The sequence below is a fragment of the Bacillus rossius genome, chromosome 3 (assembly GCF_032445375.1).
Source record: "Bacillus rossius redtenbacheri isolate Brsri chromosome 3, Brsri_v3, whole genome shotgun sequence".
NCBI classification, from domain to species: domain Eukaryota; kingdom Metazoa; phylum Arthropoda; class Insecta; order Phasmatodea; family Bacillidae; genus Bacillus; species Bacillus rossius.
The window spans coordinates 97,053,009-97,076,042 of NC_086332.1; the positions used below are offsets into that span (position 1 = coordinate 97,053,009).

The 23,034-nt window shown below is 36.7% G+C and overlaps 1 protein-coding gene across 1 annotated transcript in view; it reads left to right on the top strand.

Annotated features, from left to right (window-relative positions):
- LOC134531059 (signal-induced proliferation-associated 1-like protein 2) overlaps positions 1 to 20,909 on the top strand; it is a 277,119-nt gene extending 256,210 nt beyond the window's left edge. Inside the window, exon 21 of the mRNA XM_063366574.1 lies at positions 12,809 to 20,909. Within this exon, the coding sequence (XP_063222644.1) occupies positions 12,809 to 13,013 (205 nt within the window). The 3' untranslated portion in view covers positions 13,014 to 20,909. The remainder of the gene's footprint in view (positions 1 to 12,808) is intronic.
- The last annotated feature ends 2,125 nt before the right edge of the window (positions 20,910 to 23,034 follow it).

Here is a 23,034-nt window from a genome sequence, read left to right on the forward strand (position 1 = left end):
CTATCGTTACTGTTTTTATGACGGTTTATTTCTAAGAAATGGTTATTTCTGCAAAATCTTTATGGTTAAACGATCATCTATTATAATTTATAGTGACGGGGCCACATATTTTGTACGATCAATGCGGACAAAACTATAATTCGAACATCGGTAAAAGCTGACTTTTTTAACCTTAGTTGTATGGCAATTATGCCGGGACCGTAGAAAGTATACGATAAACACGGACAATTGATACATGCGAGTTCGATAGATAGAGGTTTGACTGTATTTGACTTAAAATGTGAATTTGAAAAGAGAGAAAAAACTAAATGTGCAAATTAGTTTTGAATTGAGAGTACACTTACATTTAAAACTCCATTTTAATATCCATTTTGGTATTAATGGTAGCCTCGTAAACTGTATTTCAGTTCAGAAATATTACGGAAAAACATTTACAGCAAATTTTATTTTAAAATAGGAAACTTTATTGATTTTATTTTTGTTTTGGTGTTGAAACATCTGTTTTCTCATAGATAGCATGTAAGGTGCTAATTTGTTGCATAGATTGATTATGTCTATTGATTCATACATCAGTGCAAATATTGTATTTACTTACTTTAAAATTCATTGGGAAATAAAGCCCATTTTTTTCTGTTGTAGTACACGGTTGTATGTCTTTATTTTTTTCTTGCTAGGTACTGGTACATGTGACAAAACATTTTCAAATACCGGTACCTAATTAATGGTTTGTTTTTAAGTTTAAATATCTGAAATTGTCCGTGTTCTCAATTGGTTACACAGTATTTTCAACTCCTGTTAGGTGAGCTAGTAATGAAATAACTGTGATTATGTGTTGTGTGTTCAAAGTACCTTGTATAACTTGTTCATGTTTGAGTTTTAAGTGCTCTAAATTGTGCATGACCAAATAAGCTAATTTTATTTACCATAAAAGTGGGTCTTTTGTTAATGTCAATAGTAAAGACCAATTATTTTTGTTTAAGATACATAAGATTATGAATAGATGCATAAGGCGCGGTGTTTGAGTGGTTAGAACACTCAACTTCCATCAAGGCGACCGGGGTTGCTCCCTGGCAGGAAGGGTGGTTGAACTAGGATTTGATTTTTCTCAAGGGGGGAACGTTGTAGACATTCATGTGATCTGTGGGTTTTCTTGAGGTACTCCTGCTTCCCCCCTCATTTCATTCCATCACTGCTCCATACCCCATTATCTCATCTCTCCTCACACATTATTCATGGTGGCCAGAATGACAGGTCTCTGCCTCAGGTTGGACAGCCGGTTCCTGTGAGCATGTCGCATTCCATCCATGTAGACTCTGCCTCAGACGGGACACTGCATGTCAGTTTAAATTTTCATACAAGATAAAAGTCTTTTTTAGTAGTGATGGGTCAAATCCCAATTTTCTTGAATCAGAATCTTGAATCCGAAAGAGTATCTCGAATATACCCGTCAAATCTGATTCTAGGTCTCAGGGATCAAAATATTATTTAGTATAAATGAAAACATTGTTGAAACATTCAGCCCTTTAAATGTTAATTTCACAAACTATGTTTCCAGAATCATTACATATAATAATTTTATTTATATAATCACATGTCAAAAGTATACTCTTGGGAATGGTAACATAGAATTCATAGTGGTAAATATAATTTGTTTAATACAAAGATATGGTTATTATGAAATAAAACAATTTTGGTAAAAGGGTAAAAAATTCATATACTAAAGAAGAGTTAATCATGTATCCCAGAATACCGTAAAGAAACAAAGTGAAGTTTTGAATAAAATAATACTGATGTTCAGTGTGGGTTGAAGAAAATAGCTTGGAAATGGCATATTCTTCCAAAATGTCTTTTTGTACGTAGTTTCTAAACACTTGCTCTTTTCTTGATTTAAATCCTTTAAAAAAGTAGTATGGTAAAAAAAAAAATATTCTGAGTCGCAAGTGAAGCCTTCCTAAAATTGTAATTTTAAAATTCCCTTTAAAAAGTTCATTTGGTGCTGTATAAAAATATGTGAAATTTTTCTTGGAGAATATTCTATTTTATAGGTGTGTTAAGCATGTACTAAATGAGAAAAAAAAGTTTCTATTTTATTTTCATTTTGAAATTTAGTGATCAAATTTTGTAATAGTTTGGTTTTAAAAAATGTTTTTATTGCAAAGTGACAAAAATATGGTTCCTTCAGTTTTGTATTACGTATTTAGGTTTGACTGTATTTTTAGGCACACATTTCATTATCTTGTCATACTAATTTACCCTATTTTTACATTATACACTTTTCTCTGAATGAAGAGCAATTAGGTAGCCATTCCTTTTAACCTTTTGACATTCATTTCATTTAGCCTGATACATTTTGACGAGGCTGCGCTGCAGTTTCGAGTTGCACCTTCTTCAAGGTTACACTACGTCTGGGCTGAAACTTAATGAGCTGTTGAGGGGCTGTTTTCTGGAGTATCGCATGTCTGTGACATGCTGGATGTGTGAGTAGCAGGGCGTTTTGTTTGCCCATGGCCCAGCACTGAGGGCAGCCTCATCAGCCAATGACTTCCTTCCTTCCCTTCGTCAGCAGCCACAGCTGTGGCTGTGAGGTGCCCTTCCAGTCACATAGTAGATAAGCCTAAACTGCTCTTTGACCTAGGCTGTGGAAGAGGGAACTGAACCCTCCACCAGTCCTCAGGTGCTGTGAGTGGGTCCGTAGGTGCTGTAGCTAATCTGTCCCTTAAATTTTGCATCATGCTGACGGTCACATCACAGAAAGCTCTTTGTCGCAGCCCGCTGTGGGAAAAGAATGTACCATTATTTCCTTTATATTTTCCAGCCTTCCCCACGTCTACTGTGCCAGAAATTAGGTATTTCAGCACATTTATTTTATTTTATTTTTTATTATAATTTTTAATTATTTTTGGAAATTTTATTTTCCATATAAAATGGTTAAAAAAGGGTGATTTACACTTTGTTAGGCTGGTGTACTCTACTTAGTTAAACTTTTCTGCAGTGGCCAATCTGATATTTTGCAAGGCTAAAGACAACGCTAGCAGCTCGGATGAAATTTCACCTGCTTGCAGTCACGCCCGGTCCCTGTAACATTAATTCCCTGCATGACTAAATTTGCATACAACAGCTCTGGTCGAGTTGTTACCTCTTCTCAGAGCCCAGCTTAGAGCAGCTCTTCCCGTCACGTCTTAGGTTCACTCATAGAAAGTCACGTTAGGGCGCGTTTTCCAATGCTGAGTGGTATCGTTTAGTCCCACCTCTTAACCCGCCCCCTAGCGAGTGTCATTGAAAGTTCATGAACACAGCAGGGCGAGTGGCCTGAGGCAAGGCCGTTCAGCCTCCAGAGCTGCGGTGCGATTTGGAGACATCCACGACATCTGACGAGCTCCTGTAGAACTAACCACCCCATGGCTGACAGAAAAGGGCCACCAGCGCTCCCTGGGCGCTTGAGATGAGTACTTCCATTCCCCCTCGCAGTTAGGCCGCCAGAGCGCAGCACTGGCTACAGCATAAGGACACAGGCTTCACCATCTCGACCTGGATAGAGTCGATAGGCGGTTGTTTTCGGAGTTGCTCTCTAGATAGCGCAGTGGTCGCGCGAACTTAGAGTTAACCACTCGGGTTGTGTTTTGTTCTCGCCCCGCCCCTTCGGGCATCTTCGGGTACCTTCGGTACACCCCCGCCCCCCCAACCTTTGTTCCAGGGCTGAACCCTGTTTTTAATTAAGAAACTTTCCGCGCGCCCCGGCACATCAGCGCGCGACCTCTTTCTGGCTGGTATACGGTAATCGTCGACGCGGGTTCCGGCAGAGATAGTCGCATTATGTAGTCAACATGCTACAAGGGATGAGATCCCTAGATTAGATAGTATAATATCGCTAGCCAGTAGTAAAAATTAGTGTTATATTTTCAGTACTTCTTCTTTTATTTAAATTATGATAAATTATAAAATTATTCTATATCTACTGCGTCGCGATTCGGCCAGCCAAGACGCGACACCTTCCGGAGTCACGACATCATCCACCCTGCTTTGGTGAGTTTTTTTTTTTCTACTTCCCTAAATTCCCCCTTCACCCCCTCTTCCGGCCTTTTGGGCCAATGTTTATCGGGACTGTCTGCAAACAGGTCTTATTCGCAAGAATGGATTTCTTATGCAGGCAGGGTCCAAGATACTTATCCAAGAGCCCAAGTCCGGGTAACTAACCCCAAGGATCAGTCGGTCCAAGAAACGGTTTCAAGATACACTCCTAGAGCCAGGCCCGGAGCTCTGGTAGTTTTTCTTGGGAGTCTTCCCAGCGCTGCTTCCTGCGATGGTCTAGGGACTACCGCCCTGGTCCTCTAAGGGCCTATGGCCACCTTTGGATCCATTCCCCACCAAATTATCAACGATTCGTGAGTGAAAACAAGCTTAAAAGTGTCAGCTTACGGACAGATAGGAAGATGTGAACTTAAGTAACAGGAACTTTTATATATATATATATATATATATATATATAAAAGTTCCTGTTACTTAAGTTCACATCTTCCTATCTGTCCGTAAGCTGACACTTTTAAGCTTGTTTTCACTCACGAATCGTTGATAATTTGGTGGGGAATGGATCCAAAGGTGGCCATAGGCCCTTAGAGGACCAGGGCTGATTTTTTGTTTAATAACATGTACTATGACTGCAAATTTTTCATTTTAAGTAAAAAAAAATTTACATTTAACTGTGTGGTTGAATATGTGTGTGAATAACCAGTGGCGTAACCAGGATTTGTGTATGGGGGGTGTTAAGAAGCATGTCTCCCCCCCCCCCCCCTGTATTAAAGCCAGGGGTCCGGGGGTCCTCCCCCGGGAAAATTTGGATTTTAAGGTGTAAAATAGTGATATTTTAGCAGTTTTCGGTACTTAAATTTAAATATTGTAATGGTAAAAATTTTATTAATTTTAATATGAAATTTGTTTGAGTGATGAATAAGAAATTAACTAAAGATTTGGTGCTAAGGGGGGGGTTTGAACCCCTAAAACCCCCCCCCTGGCTACGCCCCTGTGAATAACTAGCCTGTATTGATTTTTAATAATTATGTTACGAGTAAGTATAAATAGTTTAATTCAAATATCTCAGCAGTGCATTTAAAACATCATGAACTGCACCAAGACAGTTACCCGGCCATCGCCGGTAATAGGTAAGTGACGTAGCTGTCTGCCGCTGTGCTGGTGCTCGGCAAGAGGAGAAAATCTAAAAATAAACCAGCCAGAGAATGAGAGCGTTACACTCCTCAGTCATAACAGAGTAAACCCAAGTTATGTTATTATTTTGTTACACTTCCCTCTCTCTTGATGACTGGGGTACCTAGTGGATCTTTTAGTTTAAAAGGCAAAATAAAGATTTCGTCCAGGTATAAGTACCTCAATTTTTATTTAACATTTGATTACTTTCATAATATTATAAAATTAGATAAATTGATTGACATGTATATAATGATAATACATTGACATTGATTTAAAATTACATTATTAAAAGCATGGGCTGGCCCTTGTTAGGCAATTTCATTGATCATTAACACAATTTAAATAAAATTCTCAACAATAAATAGGTTAAGTTCCTTTCACAATAAGCACACTTGAGTGAATAAAGTCCTGAAAAAAAATTTATGGTGATCAGATTTTTTCAACATCGTGATTCAATACTATTCCGAAGATATAAAAAACTGAAGGGCTGGCGGTGTGACGATTGCTGGGCGAAGTGGAACTGCTAACTGGACGTCAGAAGGCCCTAGTCATCCGGCCCTTGGAACCTCATCTGGTCCTTGGAATCTCATCCGGCCCTTGGAACCTGTCTGGTCCTTGTACTCTGTCTGTGAACAGATCTGATACACACATGTTCAGGACTGGTTCACAGACAGTTGGCAAAATAGGCAACAAATGCCTTCTAACCACGATGATGGTCGGGCAATTAAGGTTGTCAAAACTCACCATACAGGGAGATGGCTTCCAGGATCAACCCGGGTGCAGAGCTTGCGAACCCGCAGTTGTCGCGGACGTTTCCATGATTCAAAAGAATAGAAAATATAATAAAGTATGATTAACGAAGCATCACTACTTCTACGAGGTATGCAGACTGACTAATTACTAATTACAATTATTAAAGTTGTAGGGATCACATCCCTTGCCTAGCTGATTACATCTTTAAACAACGACCGGAGTGAAGTCTTGATGCCGATGATGCGATGTGGTCAGTCTGAAGTCGCGGCGCGAAGTAAGTTTGGGGTGGCAGCGACTCATAATTAAAAGATGACGTCAATCAAAATAATAGGGGGGGGGGGGGGGGGGACTTCGGCTTCTAAACCGAAAGGTTTCGAAGATTACCGAGGGGCTTGTCGAAAAATACTGACTTTGATATCTTGAAGTTGGTGATACTGGCTGATGTCAGCACGACCTACTGAGATGTGTCTGAACCAAGTATAGGTCGACTCACATGAGGCAACTGCTAAAGCATTGTGCTTATGGACAGGACTAGGCCTGTGCTGTAGTGGCCTGGGAAGGAACTACGGGGTACTGGTTGCTGCGGGAAACGCCAGGGGGCAGGCGTTCAGCGGGCGTTCAAACACCCCGGGGGACATAGGCGTGCGCAGGACTTCAGTAGTGGTGGTTGCAGATTACACAACAGCCCTATCATTCATGGACCCGAGCCTAAAGCGGGCGGTCCGGGGGTCCTCCCCCGGAAAAATTTGGATTTGAAAGCGCAAAATGTTGCTATTTAAGGTGTTTCCGAACAAAAACATTAAATCCACAGATGTAAAAAATTTAACATTTTTTATGACAAATTATGGCTTTTAACGTATTAATCGCCAGGAAAGCTACTAAACTATTTACAGTTTTTAGCTTTGTTGAGCCATAAAGTAAATTGCACAAATTGTTTGCACGGAATTCATGCTGGTGGCTTTGAAAAACCGTACTTACATGTTTTCTGAAGACGCCAAATAAATGCTAGTAAATACATTCTCAAATGTTAAATTTTAAAATCAACAAATCAAGGGAGTTTTTGTAACATACCTCAAATATGTAAAATATTGAAATAATAAAAATACACAAATAAGAGTGGGCAAAAGTTTTAACTTTTGGAATACAACAAAAATGTTTTGTGGGCGACTGCATATAAGTCATCGAGTAATCCTTTTCGGGATCCGGCTTTTTAATTTTAATCACCCATTTATACATCATACAGACAGATATATACAGCAATTAACGAACCATAACAACTGTCAACTAGTGAAAATAAAATGATAATTAATTAATGAGTGATCCACGTAACAAACACAGGCTGTACTCGTGTACTCATGTACTAATTAGAACAGTAAACTGATGAGTAAACAGTAAGAGTAAACACTACACAGTAGTGCTACCTGGCGGACGGCGGCTATTATTCCGTGCGCCTGCCGAGTGGAGTGAACCGTGGACACCGAGCGCGCATTCTATGTAATTCGAGGAGAACTAGGAGAAGTATTTACATTTCAGAAATTTCGTAGCCGCGGCCCGCGTGTACAACACAAGTAATTGCACCTGGCTTGTTTCCGTGTGTATAGTTGGTTCGATTGATAATTGATATACTGATAGTGTTATGAGCACATATCTGTAACTCGACACGATTGGAAAACATATTTTTTTGTTGGAAATAATACGGTTTTTTGTAAGTATGTATTATTTCTGCTTGTAAAAAACAAAATAACGTTAACCCTAATGGTGGTGCCAAGGCACCTGTGGCACCTACCGTGCGCACGCCTATGCCGGGGGAAGTAATTTGCAACACTGCTGTAGGGGGCATAAGCATGGCATGTACTTTCCAAGACTATTGTCGAGACCTTGAGGCAGGCCGACCCTGGCCGGGGTTAGTGGCCGGTCAGTGCTCTGGGCAGTGTTCCCAGGAAAACTTGGAGAAGGGGAGGGGGTGGAAACTGCGATGATAGTGGGAACGAGGCTCTACTGAGCCCGGAGGCGTGACTGGACATTGGTGAAAATGACTCGAGATCATGCCATGGAGTGCTCACTTCAGGCGAGGTCTTAGAAACAGCCTGCCATGATAGCTTGCAGGACATAGCACAGTTATTGTCACGGCTCGGAGGCGAATTTCAGGCAACGTACGTGCACAAAGGCGGGGATAAAACGATAGCCAATGCTGGGTCATTAAATGGTAGGCAAAATTATATGCTGGGAAGTATTGGGGAGATAGGTCTAACAAAGAGAAACTGGTGTGTACAGGAGGAGGAACAAGTTTAAGTGTTTGCAGCAAGAAAATAAAATGACTGGAGACGGAATTTTTCAAAAATTCAAATTTAGAATTGTGCCAAAAATAATACTAATCGGCGGCACAAGAGTTAGTGTGTGTTGTGTGTGTGTGTGTGCGCGTGCATGCGTACGGGCATGGGCATCTGTGTGTATGTGTTCATATGCGTGCTTGTGCGTGTGTTTGCAAAGCAGATGGCCATGCAGTGTTTATGGTTCTCCCACCCTCTCTCAGCATTCTTGTTTTTTAAGAAAGAAATGACAAATAAATTGAGCAGCGTGCAATCTTTTCTCTCTTTGGGAAGGAGATGGGTAAAAAAAAAATACAATAGACAGGAAGAGACAAAGAACCAGTGCCGTATTTCTTACATGGCAATAAACTGAGACACGAACCATATGACTTCACTTTATTCTACTGAAGACAGATATAGGGTGCAATCCATATTCAAGGGCAACCCTTACGGTGAAAATGTTAGGTTTTTTGGCCATACTGCCTTGAAAAGAAAACATTTCTCGGGGTGACAGCTGAGGCATGGCAAGGCTGCTCCAAAGCCCTTAATGCTGATGCTGGTGGTCAAGAAATTTCAAAATGTTTTACAGAAAGAAGGTTACATGGTGGCTGGGCTTGGACCACGAACGTTGACTTGTCTCTTAACACATATTTTATAAGATTTGCGAGTCTCCGACTACAAGCAACTGCTCCTGGTTACCGCTGAAAGTTGACTGGCGAGATGATGGGAACAGCTTGAAGCTATGCAGGGAAGAGGCAGCCACGTGACATCATCGACCAATCACAACACATCTCTCATGTACACGGACATATCAGTGCACAAATTGCATTATCCTTGCATCAAAGTTTTTCATACAATTTCAAAGTTCCTTTTTGATTGGCTGGAGCAAAGCCCTGATAAGATTACCGCCTTCTGGGGGAGCTAACACCTGCTGATTTCCCATTTTAAGAATATATGCAGAAGTGCCAGAAGGTCTTGGTGCTGTTGTGTCGCACACATGTCTCTCGTCCTTTCTTTTACCGAAATAATACTCGTGTTCTGGAATGTCGCAAACACACTACGAAATACACACAAATAATTATAATTATAAAAATTACTTTAAAAATAATAAAATACTGCAACTCACACTTACTCAATACATTCGATCTTGTGAAAATCGGTAAAAACCTATTTAAAAGGCTGAAAATAATTTAATATCAGAAACTATTACAGAAATATTCATGTCAATAAATTACAAATACAACACGAGATTAACCTTATAACTGGCTGATTACTACCTTAACTGGATTATGTAATAAAAAAAACCACACTCTGTAAAATTGGGAAGAGCAGTTGCCTGCAATGCCACAAGTTCAAAGCTCCAAGATTGCGCTCAACTGCTTAGAACTTTGCCAGATAAGTCAACCCAGCCAGTCTGTCTTGAAGATGTATCATCTTGTAGAGTGTATGTTTCCACAGTGGGAAAATGGATTGTTGGAGGACAGCTTGCAGGCTCCCTAAGCCGCGTGCAGCCAGCGCTGCCCCACGATGCAGTGAATGAGTGCACCCTGTGCCCGCTAGCGCCATGAGACAGGGGCCACTCCCTTCACCAGCAGCTCATTGGACTTGGACCACTCGTACTCCACGTTGCTACCCCTGTAGCTCGCTGTCACTTCTCTTGTTAAGGCTTACTATCCAGTCAGTCCAGGCTGCAATATGCCCATAACGAGTACACGCATGTCTCGTTTCAAGTGAAGCTCCCACCATTGCTCAATCTCCACAGGGCCGGTTGACAAAACACTAACAATTTCTGCCAGATTGTTCACGAGTAGATATTTGATATATTCCCAACAAATCAAAACTGCTTCACTCAGCTTGACCACTGCATTTGCTACCTGCAGGACACGACTGATTGCTGATGTTCACTGCCTGTTTGTGTTCACTATGTACAATCACACAAAATATAGGAGCGCACACACCCCTAGAACAATCCAAGTAGGGCGCTCGACTCAGTGATGCGCACAGTATTAGATCCGGAGTCAGGAATGCAATCACATCTGCCATGCACTGTTTTATGGCATATCTGGCCGGTATGAGAGATAATTAGCACAACGCTGATTGAGTAGGCGGGGAAGGGAGGGGAAGAAGCACGGTCTCCCTCCCCAAGTGAGTCGCGATGGTCCAAGGTCATGCAGCAGCATTGAGCCGGAGGTGTATTGGGATGGTAACAGTGCAGCTGCCCACACCCGGGTGCAAATAGAGATGGGCGGCCGGGACCACAGCCATGAAGAGATAGAGAGGGATGAGGGAATTGACGTCTGTCCGTAGTCACATACATGACATGTTCAAGGTTTGTTGTGCCAAATTGTTTCTGGCCAGCAATGACTTTGAGGTACCAAGGGAAGTGCATCATAGAACTTTGTTTTCAACTAGTAATGCAATCTTTAATAAAAATTATGTATGCTCTAGTAAAGGTTTTTTGGGAATGTGCAAAATATATTAACATTTTTAAAGTAGTCTAAAACAGTCATTTGTATTTACATCTAGAGATGACTGTGCAATATTTATATATTAAAAAAATTTAAAAAACATTAGAAACTTTTGATTTTTTGCTGCTGATATTTGAAATTGTTATGAACTTTACTGAGCATGTCAGCAATTGTCAATTCTCTTGTATTTACCATTTTTTATGCAGCATTAACAAGGCTTTGTATTCTTTCAAGTCCAGCTTACAGTTTCTGTACTCTTTCTACCTTTGGGCATGTTTGTGTATGATCTTTAGCTTAACTACACTTGTACTCTAGACAGTGGTTTGAGGGGTATCTTCTCCACGGGATATACAGTAGGTAGCTATAACTGGCCAGCTGTTATTCAGAGAGGCTGTGAGGGTACTAGTAGTTGCTTGAATAAAAAACCCAATGCTTTTTTAAGTGTTGTATAGATTCTAGTTTCTAGGTTCTATCAGTTGTGGTTGGTGTGGTGACCATCAACTTCATTCAAATAAAATGAAGTCATTCCATCAGTAGTACCTGGAAATATTCCTTCTGTAGTCCAATTAAAGGGTTTGAAAAAGTATGTGTAACTGGGGAATTTCTTGATTTCAGGTTCTATCTTTGGACATGGGCAGTTTCCTGCAAGTTAATGTGTTGAAGCATAATCATTATCATCATCTTCATCATCATCTTCATAAACTGCTTCCAGCCTGTAGCTGGATCAATAAGTAAAATGCCTCCATCTTACCCTGTCACTTCACTATTCCTCATCCAGTCTTCTCCTCTCTCCTGCACTCCTTTTACTATCTGTTCTTCCTATCTCCTTCTTGGTAAGGATAATACTTGAGGTCCCACTATTGAGGGCATGCTATGCAACCTTTACGTATCACTACTCACCTCTCTTACCATGAGTCTAAAGCACAAATTTCTTACTATAACAACTTAGGACATTCTAAGGGTAAAATGCAAGTAGGATGAGGCCAGCTAATGTGTGTGTTTTTGAAGTGAAACTTCTAATGCGACTTCCAACAAGGTTGCGTTAAACGTTTAACGCTACCATGGAGGGGGTATGAAAGCACTGTTGCGTTAAACGTTCAACGCTCCTGGGGAGGGGGAATAGAAAGAGACAGAGCGAGAGTGAATGCGTGGCACTCGAACGCATGCGCGTAGTATACCTGTTACAGGCCAGCGCGAGCGTTAGCGAGTAGCGTTCAATATTCCAAGCACATGCGCGTGGTATTCTTGCTATGCAGCAAAGTAAACAGTGTGAACATCGTGAAATTACCTGAAATATGTACTTGTTGTTCTATTTTATTGTTCTATTTTAATTTATAATATTCATTATTTCATTTACTTGTTTTTTTAGTTTGATTTTATACAATATGATTTCACTAAAAATCAATTTCTACCCCTTCCTATTTTCATTTCCACATTACGAAGTTTCACTTCTTCCGCATGGAGGGACTCCATGCACTATTTCTTCTTCTTCTGTGTCGGAGCTGTCTTGCTGTGCATCTAATAAGAAGTTTCATTTTAGCAGTGGGAGATAAAACTTGATTTTTTTTTACAGTTCTTTATCGTTTGCAACTTTTTCTTGCATTTCTTATTCGTACCTCTGTGGTTGATCAGGCAGTGATAGTTGATAAAGAGTGTTAATTGGGACTTTAAGATAATTAATTTCCAACAGTGAAACTAAATTTATCTGGTGATCAAAAAAACTACAAGTGAAATTTGTAAAAACTTATGGCAGAGTACTGACTGCTAATTTGTACGCTGGATTCTTTTGTTACTTGCAACCTACAAGTGAAATGTGTAATGACTTTTGGCAGAGTACTGACTGCTAATTTCTACGTTTGAGTCATTTGTTACTTGCCTGGTCAGGCCTGTGATAGAGGGCAAGTGTAAGCGTAGCCTGGTAGCTATGTCTCCATCCTTCACTCATCTTTATCCCATAGTGTCCCCTTGGATCTGCAAGGTTGCAGTACTCTAGGTGCTGGCAAGCAACACCAAACTAGGGGAGAGAGAGTGTTGCTAGAAAGAAAGGGTGTTAATGGTGTGGTGGCTGCGTTCCAGAGGGCGGCGTGTGACGGAGCTGCACACTCACCTGGCCAGCCTGGAGTGCCGCGTGGCTCAGGAGACACGACTGCGGCAGTCCCTGGAGGATGAGGTGCGGCGGTTGCGCGATGAGAACCGTCGCCTGCAAGAGGAGAGCCACACCGCTGCCCAGCAGCTGCGTCGCTTCACGGAGTGGTTCTTCCAGACTATTGACAAGCAGTGACTGTACTGCGCTCCCGTATCGCCAGCTATTAGTTCATTCTATAAACATATCAGTATTTTGCAGCTTGTCTCCAACAGTATTTTTATTATTTCTTTTTTCTAACTGTTCAAATTCTTAATACAACTACTTTTGTTCCATAGTTGTTTCTACTCATCACAGATTTCCTGGATTAAATAGTTGTGATTATCTGGCAGGATTCTTAAATACAGAAAGGGTGAGTAGTGACATGTATTAGTATGAAAGAAGAAAAAAAAAACATGTTTCTAACAAACTGGTTAATATAAAAAAATTCCGTTACTTTCAGATATTCACGGTTTCTTTTCTATTCCATGTGTGCTGTTCTAGTTTGTCATAAAATATTCATGTTAAGTTTCATAGGTTTATGTTAAGGAGTGGCTAAAAGGCTGGGACCCAGGCGGGCTTTGCGCTGTCTTGACAGGGGAGCATAACTGTGACCAAAGTTAAAGTACTTTTAATGATCCTTTTACTTAATATTGGTTTTCATTTATAAAAGAATTATTAATTAATACTGTCCTCTACTCTTAGCAGTGTAAATTATAGTATCTAGCAAAGTATCATGTTGTATTTATTAATGCTAATGCATATGTTAAAAAAAGTGACCAGGGGCTATCCTTGCTGTAACTAACTCAATAACATTCGCTTTGCCATTGGTGGTTAAGAAGAATTGCATGTGAACAAATTTGTGTGAGGGGAGGTGGAAGATAGAGGGATTCCAAAATGCAACACAATAAATTATAGTCAAATTATATAAGAACAAATATTGTTAGCATTTATAATTAAAATCACTGGTGCTTCTAGCACAGTATTGTCTCTAAGCGCAAGACTCTAACTGGCACAAAGTCTTCTCATACATAGGGTGACCATATTATTAGATGGCAGAGAAATGAAGATAAATGTGTAATACAAGACCTTCTAGTACTTTCAAGAATTTGTGCAGGATGTTCCATGCCTAAAAATATTATTCCCAAAACATGCGTTTTAGACATTTTCACTCTTCTAAAAATACAGTTCAAAAACAAAATTTGGAAACAGAACTACTCATCTCATCTGCCCTCAGCATATTCGTAAGTACTTTTCGTAAACAGACACGACTCGCATATCTTGTTTTTAAATTGTGTGTGCCCAGGTAGGCAGGCCTTTAAATGTTAGTTTGGTGAGTTTTAATTTGGTTCTAATGTTATTGAGTAATGATTTACCAGTGTAACCAAAATGTATTCAAGAACTAACAGTAATTGAAACATATTGGAGAAACAGATAAATTCTAGCACATTTTAATTAGATGATAACTATGCAGTCTGGTTTTTGACAACTGTTTTACTTCCACTAATTATAAAAATTAAAAGAAAAAGTTATTTTCTTGGATTATTCAATCAAATTGTGCCCACACAGTAGAAAAATAAAATAAAATGTAATTAATCAATGCGTAGAGAACACATAGGGCACACACATGCATATAGAAATATGATAAGTACAAATGAGCAGGTGAGTTGCAAAACTATCCTTATCCACCAGAAGTGATATTTCAGGAAATAGGAAAAACTCATAACTTAAGTAATTTACATATTCTATGCAGCTTAATTTTTCTGGAGAAAGAGTGCAATAATATTAGTTGACTAATGAAATATTTTAAAAATCCAGATGAACCGCCCTGATTTATTCGAGATTGTAATATGGAAAAGGACAGTTTTGCAGCAAACTAGCATAAAACGACAGTTTTGGTATTAAAACACGTAATGGGGTAGTTGAGCTTTTTTTGTAAACTTTACAAACTTTAGCACTATGTACATAATGTTACACATAAAGCGGAAATGTTTCTTCTGGAAAGAATAAAAGTCTACACCACTGGATCATCTGCTTCATCCACATTGGTGCACTCTTCGATTGCGTTTCCATCTGTATGCTCGACTTATTCTTGAGCATCAAGAACATTTCGGTAGTATTCTAGATCTTCCAAGTCTTGCCAGTTCTTACCAAAATGTTTAGAAAGAAGATTATTGACATCTTTCAGTTTTGCTTTTTTTACAGGAACTGAGTGTAACAATGGTTCTGGATTAATATTGGCCACAGCCATGCCCCTTCTGATGATAGATGAAACAGTTTCACAATCTACTTCATAGTTGATTTCGCCTCTAACACGGACACCATTTTTAATTCTTGTTAGAATTATCCTCTTGCACATGATAACCGAAAGTGCCACTGTGCTGTAGGCTTGAGTACAATTTGCACAGAAGTTTTCCAGTCAAAAACAGGTACTTCCTTTCCAAGTCTCTTGACTGTTCCGAATAACTTGAAAATGTAAATGTATTCTTCTGGCAAACAAGCCAACCAGCTGACTGATCATAACTATCTCCCATTGGCCATACAAAGTATTCGATTGTTGGCTTATAAAGATAAATGGTGTGACATATTTATCGTTGAGTATTATTCTACGTATTTATATTACGTAAAGCATATTTCCCTACACATTTTAGAGCATATTAAGTAAATTAGCCTTGCTATTTATGGAGACCAGTGCTTCAGAATACACGATTTCGGATAACACAAAAATTTTTAGGATTGCATTAGTTGTGTTAGGTGAGGGATTGGTGTATCAGAATTTGTAATGTTAATTGTGTCAAGAGTTGTGCAGACTGCTGAAATAAAAACTTCACTGTGTAGTATTTGTTTTTTTATCTCAGATTATATACGGACAGCGGGAATTTATGATAACACAACTAAAGACACTGGGCACTCCACTTTACTCCAATATCCAGTTGTTTACAATATTCCGTTGTTTAATGTGTGTGTGTGTGTCCTCTTAGCTCTCTTTGAGATACTTTTTGTAACGTACGCTGGGCTGCAGGTAAACACTCAAAAATGAATAATAAAAAATAAGGGCTTGGAAACGTCGGCCCATAAAACAACACAACAAAAACAATTACCACAGAGGTGCCCAGACGTCGTACAAAGGAATTTACTTATAACCTACTAGGAACTCTAGGAGGCTATGTGGATCGAGGATGAATAATAATGAAATAACAAGGCTGCTGGTTTGATTTATATAACTGCACAAAAAGTTATACTGTTACAGGGGGAAAACGTGATTCAAGCCGCGGTTGAGATGCTGCGATCACAAATCGTCAGCAAACAGTAATTGAAGCCTGCGAACAAGCGCAGGTGCACTGGGTTGCACAAGATTACGTCGGAGTGTAGAGTAATGTAAACAAAATTAAATGAAAATTAAAAATGCCAATTTATTATTTGTTTTCCTTCTTTAAAAATTTAAAATTAATTTTAAAATTCAAAATTTGTGCCCAAATAATATGATAAACGGCACATTTGCTTTTACAACGTAGATAACATCAAAAAGTAACTTCGTAATGCTGCTTACATTGCATTAAGAACTTTAATATCTTCAATATTACAATATCCAATGGTTTAATATGTGTTTTTATTAATTTAAGTAATTAATAAGATTAATAATTCTGTTTTTTTTTTTTTTTTTTTCATAAGTTTAGGTAGACTCAAAATATAAGTTCTTTCAGCACATATGGAATAGAATGAAGAAATTAAAGTAACTCTTTAAGTTTCGTGTTCATCTGAAACTGGGAAAATTAGGTCTGTGTCTTGTAATTCACTCAGGTCTGACAGTTCTGTAGGAGGCAGTGCATAGTTATTATCCTTCTATAACTGTTGTCACACACACTATGTGCCTCTCATTGTTTCTGTTCAGACAGTGTGGTTCTGGCCCTAGTGTGTGTGTTTATTTCTATTGATAATTTATTTTTTAAAAAAAAGTTATGCAGTGTAACTGGAATGTGCTGGAACTAAAAAAAAATCCAAAACTTCTGTGGAAACATATTTATTTAGCAGAGGTGTGCACTTAAGCATCATCATCTGCTGAGGAGAACTATAACTGCTCAGTGCAGTAATTCGCTGCTAGATGATAGCAGAATAGCTATTAAAACAACACTCAGGATCGTTACAAAATGCTTTTAAAGTGATGTGCCTTGTGCATTCATCTAGGTGCAATTAGTCAAATGCAGAGATTTCATGTAAACACTGTGTACAGTAGAACCCTGGTTATCCCCAACTAGATCATCTGATTTGCGTCTCAACTGTGATTTTTATCTGGCCGTGTTACTTTTTAAATGAACACAACTGTTCTGTCATTAAATATTGCTGCTTGCTAAATACTGTTAACTACATCACTATTATTGTAACGCACCCATAATATTTTAAATGTTTAAAAGTACACAATATGTATATTAATTGACCTGTTTTGGTTAAAATAATCTTACGTAGTAAATGCTCACATGAACAGACTGTACACCTCTGTGCGCAGCACGTCATGTTGCCATGAAAGACTCACTTCCACTTACTGTGCTGGCTTGGAATCACCCGTGACCTGTTTGTTCTACTTACCCCTAAAATAAGGTTACTGCTAATGTTGTTCAGTTGAGATATTGTTGAGTGCTCACATTCTGACGTGAGGTAGAGTTTTTTTAAATTGTTTTCTTTAGTAAAGTACATAACTGCATTATGTCAGAAAATATTCAAAAGAGAAATAAAGTGGTTTGACAATTGATTGTAAATTATGAAACTACAGAAAGTTTTCAGAGCGAAGAGAAATTTGCGGAACTTGCAATTTAATACCGGGAAAAAATCCTCACATATTATCAGCAGCCAAGATAAGTATCTGAATGGTTTCAACAGGAAAGGTCTGAGGGCTATGTAACAATAAACCACCAGCTCTCATGAATTAAAATATAATAAAACCATAACTCTTAATTTTTCTAAAAATCATAGAAGTGAGTTTTGATTTTGTGCACTATTACTTAGAGCTGTACCAATTCACAAAATTTTGCTGGTATGCCGATACGCCAGTACAACTTCTGTCGATTCATCGATTCCAAACATTTTGGTTAATAAAATTTTATAAATTTATTAAATTACACAAAATAAATCATTCTAAGAAAAGAATGCAAGCAAATGCATTAGTATATAACATATTTTATTTTGTTTTCATTTGTTTGTTGATGACCCGTTAGTTGCTTATTTAAACATGAGTTTACTAATGGAGGCTAGAAAATGTAATTATTTAATATATAATTATATGAAATAAGATTATTTAATAATATGTAACTATGAAATATTTTGATTCACAAAATACAATGTTTAAAGAAATGAATTTAAATTATGCAATATTGCAAGACTTTGTACATGTTCACAATTCAAGACCAGGAATTCCAATACCATCTTAATGTGTGCGGCTGCGAAAATGTTTGGTACCAAACATTTATAAGGAAATGTGTTTCATGTGGTCGCTTTACATGGGAAACCATAAAAGTAATTTACATTATGTGAAGTCCTATATTATTTGGTTATTATTAGGGATGGGCGGGTCAAATCCTCAAATCCCACAGAATCTCTAGTATTTGAAAGATTCGGGATTCGAGGAAAAAGATTTAGGCTTTGAGGGAAAAAATTCCAAGAAAAATATTGGAGTAAAAATAGGAAATTTATCATGCTTATTAATGTTCATTTTTGTACTTTTTCCAACTCCATTCCCCAAAATATTCTTTTATTATTTATGTATTGAGTAAATTAAATACTCATCCGGAAAACTTAATTATGAAACGAATATAAATGTATAGGAGTTATGAAACAAATATAAATGTATAGGTTGACATTAAAGGACCCAAAAATATGGTGAAGCGCGAAATTTGCAGTAAACAACAAAAAATCTAACTGTTTTTAAAGTTATTCCCGAACTTTCTCAACTTTTTTTGTAAAAACAAAGTTTGGCGTGGTACACAGCTGTTAAGTGAGTTGATAGATGCTGTTTCTGAAATTGCCATGCAGAACGTCATAGATATTTTAACACAGGAAACAAATTTCAATAACAAAGTATTTTGATATATCTTAAAAATAATTTTACAAAGCCCATCAATTTTATTTATAAACACCACAAACGCGATACACAGCATGATTCTTTATGCTGTGATTGTACGTCTTGTATCTTCATAGCGTTGGTTATTTAGTGGGTAAAATAAAAGAAAGTATGGCTTTGTTTACAGGAAAAGCTGCAATGCTTATATTTATTCTTGGTTTTATGTATATTTCTTTCAAGAAATAATTGTTAATGGTATGTGAAGACATGTTACAATGTGTTTAACGTACTTTTAGACCCGTACCCATGGTTTCATTTACTTTATTTATTAAAACATCTAGAAATGTACACATTGTTTAGGATCTGCCCTGTTTATACCTAAAAATGGAGGTGGTGTACTGCTTCAGTTAGTACCTACTACATGTTTGAGTGATTTAACAAGTAAGTTATTTAAATTTTTTGGTTGAATTTATGAAAGTTATGGTGTTCTTATGTATATTTTTTGAGATAGTTCCTGAAACCCGAAACTGTTTTCTATTTTATAAAAACAATGAGTAATTCTGAAGAAAAGCCTTTTTTACAGTTGGTGGAGGGGGGGGGGGGGGACCTTGAAAAAGACTTTTTCTTAATTTCTTGGCATGTTTACAAATTATTCTGCAAGATGGCATCATGATACTTAGAGTAATTTTTCATTTTATCAATAATTGTTTAAGTTAGTTATAAATATAATAATGTGATATTATGACATAGGTGGGTTGGTATAGTTAGCGACAGTTAAAATAGTGTAAAGTCTTTAGGAATTACCAATTTAAAACGAAGGTAACAATCTCAGAAACAAACCAGTACTATGAAGAAGCATTTTGTGTTTGTTAAAATTTTTATTTTTGACTCTTGAAACGTAGGTTCGGATTTGGGGGGTGGATTCAAGGCACTCTTTGAGATTCAGATTGAATATTCAGATTCAAGAAAACATTTCTTTGCAGTTCAGCAAGTTGGTTATTTCCATTGTTTTTAATGGTAGCCATATTCTAAATAAAGCAAGTTTTTGTTCAGTCTAACTTGACTGTGCTGGCGATATATTTATTTACCATGTATTAGATTCAAAAAGTTATTAAAACATAAGATGCTTAAGTTTGATATTTACGGCTGGCATGAGTAGCTAAGAAATTATGTGAGTTCAAAGTTTGTAGTAGTACAAAAAGTGAAAAGGATACTGTTGAATTTTTAGGTAATGACAGGCAATTTTATTTTTCAATACTATCGGCCAAAAATTAACAAGTGTATCGTGAATCGGCAGAAATGCAAATTGAACTAAATATTGGCAAGATCGGCTTCTGTCGATTCGTATCGGCACAGCTCTACTACTACTTGTTGCCAACTAAGATTGTACAATCATCTATTTTTCATCACCTGATGCAATAAATACCAGTGTTTACATGTCACGAAAGTTATGAAAAATTGCCTAAAAGAACATTAATATGTTGGAAGTCAAAAAAAAAAAACTAGATTTTTCAACAGCTTTTTTTTTTTTTTTTTTTTTTTTTTTACTTGCATTTAGTTTTCTTTATGTCCCACTTTATTTTATGGTACACTTTAAATATACTAGAACAGTACTATACATTTTAATCATATGAAAATTATCTCTGAAAAATGGTTTTAGCTTTCTAACATGCAAATTGGATGTTCCTGCAGTTAGTAGATTTATATTGTATTATGTATTTAATTTAGATTATTACATTAAAAAAATAACAGTGTGATGAAGAAAAACTGTAAGATAATTTTATTAAAACATCCTGAAAAGTCATGTTAATGGTTCACCAGGTATTTGTAGTCAGCCTAAATACTTTACAGAGAGCAGGATTTATGTACTGTATGTACAAACTGTTTCTCTGGCCACAATTTCTGACAAAATTTAGTGAAGTAATGTTAAACTGACTATAATGTAAAGTGACTCTACACACAACTTATTCTAGCAATAATGTAAAAAAAAAAAAGAAACAAAATATTAATTTTTTTATGGCTGCCAAATTAAAACACACATTTTGTTAACATGCTTATGTTTTGTGCACTGGTATCAAATTTACATGTGAGTTCATTTTACAAATTGTTTCTGTTTTAAGTTGTTTAGTGTGCAGACACATTATTAATTTTTTTTTAATGCAATTTAATCTGTCGAAAAAGTCTGTCAGACTATGAAAATATTCAATTTTTTGAATATGTAATATGTTGGCTGTTACATAAATGTGAGAATGTGCCTTTATTATATATGTATATTTATATATGAATCACTAGTTGCCTGTGGTGGCTTAAACTGTTAAAAATATAAACAATGACACTTAACATCACGTAGTTGTATGTGTTAGCAGTGAGTTTTAGCTCACATAATATTAATTCTAATCAGCATGAATATGCTGTATGCTGAGTGTCTGCATGCTTGCTTGATGAATGTACATGATGGAATTGCATTTTGCCAGTTTTACTGACTGTTTAATAGCAAGAATACTTTGCCAAAGAATGTTTTTATGCAGCTATGATGTAAAATGTGTAAAGTACAAATATTGTACTTTTTTTATGCCTGTGTGGACAATCCAATTTGAATATAAACATCAAAATAATGTTGTATATTAGTATTAAATTCAAGTTGCAAGAGTAAGAACAACGATTTTTAAATAATATTTAGTGATAGTTCGTAAAGTTAGAGATAATAAATATGTGTATGTGCTTTTGCAGAACAGCAGTGAATATTTTATATAATGATTATACTTACAAACATTTTTTCAAAGAAATTTTATATCATAGAATTATTAATTTTGCTTTTAACTGTGCAATGTTTAAATTAATAGAAGCTAAATATATTGGCCAATTAATTGATTGAAAATGGGATTGTACGTATTTATAGTGTATCTAAAATAAAATTGAATATTCATTATTTTGAATAATATGTATTTAAAATTCAACCATAGCAAATTATGAATATTTTTGGTTTAGAAACCTTGCTACAAGAGAGATCTCTAATAAGCTTAAATTGAAAAGTTTTTGAAATTATTGTGGACATGAAAAATTTTCCTTCAGCTGTTACATAATTTCATAAGTAAAAAAGATAAATTTGTAATAATAAATTTTCATTCAACAATCTTGTTGAAATGATGTGGTAAACAGTCAAATATTAATTTTAATTTAATGTAGAAATGTTTTAATCAATTTGTTTCTTTCTTTTTAGACTGGATGAAAGATAAAAAAAAGTATATTCATAATTTTTTTTGTGTTGGGGAATTGTTGGGTTGGGGGGGGGGGGGGGGGGAGATACACTGAGCTAAGTACTGCAAGCTTCATATGCTTATTAAAATCATACTAGTATTGGTAGGTAAGTTAGTGACAGTTTTTGTGGTGAATTACATTGCTTGGCAAGTATTTTATTGAGTAATTTATTGAAAAGACAGAAAACCCTTTAAAGAACTTTTCATATATAATAAGCTCATCCTGTGCTCATTAAATAACTGAACCTTTCACAAGTTTATTCTTACAATAGCTTAAATTTGACAGCTCTTGAGAAACTTCTTACCAGAGTTGTAATTTATTTTGAAAATTATTTTCTGGCCTTGTGAAAATTTCAAACATTGTGCAGTATGTGTTAGAAAACTGCTGCTTTCTCCAAGTAGTCATCTATGTTTAAATTATAAAATACTGAAGAAGAGGTTGTGTTACATTATTTCTAGAGACCTGCATTTGTATGTTTATTGTACGAGACAAAGTGGTGTTATTTTTAGCTTAAAAGTGGAGTATTTTTTCCTCCAATTATTTTGCACATTTATGTCAATTTTCACTTAAAGATAACAGTTTTCTCTTAAAAAAATATAACTTGAATTATATATTTCAACAGCTTGTCGCTAGTATAGCAAAATTATATATCCATATACTATAATCCAATAAAAATGGCATAACTGTACATTATCCTAAATAATGGAAAATATTGATCTTTTGGAGAAGGCAGGTGTAACTATGCAAGAAGGAAGTTAATTACTGAATTTAAGTACTGAAATTACTGAAGTTAATTTTAATGCTTGTATGGTTTTATTCAGTTAAAAATTATTTATCTTGTATTGGAGGGTTTGTGTAAAAGTACAACCT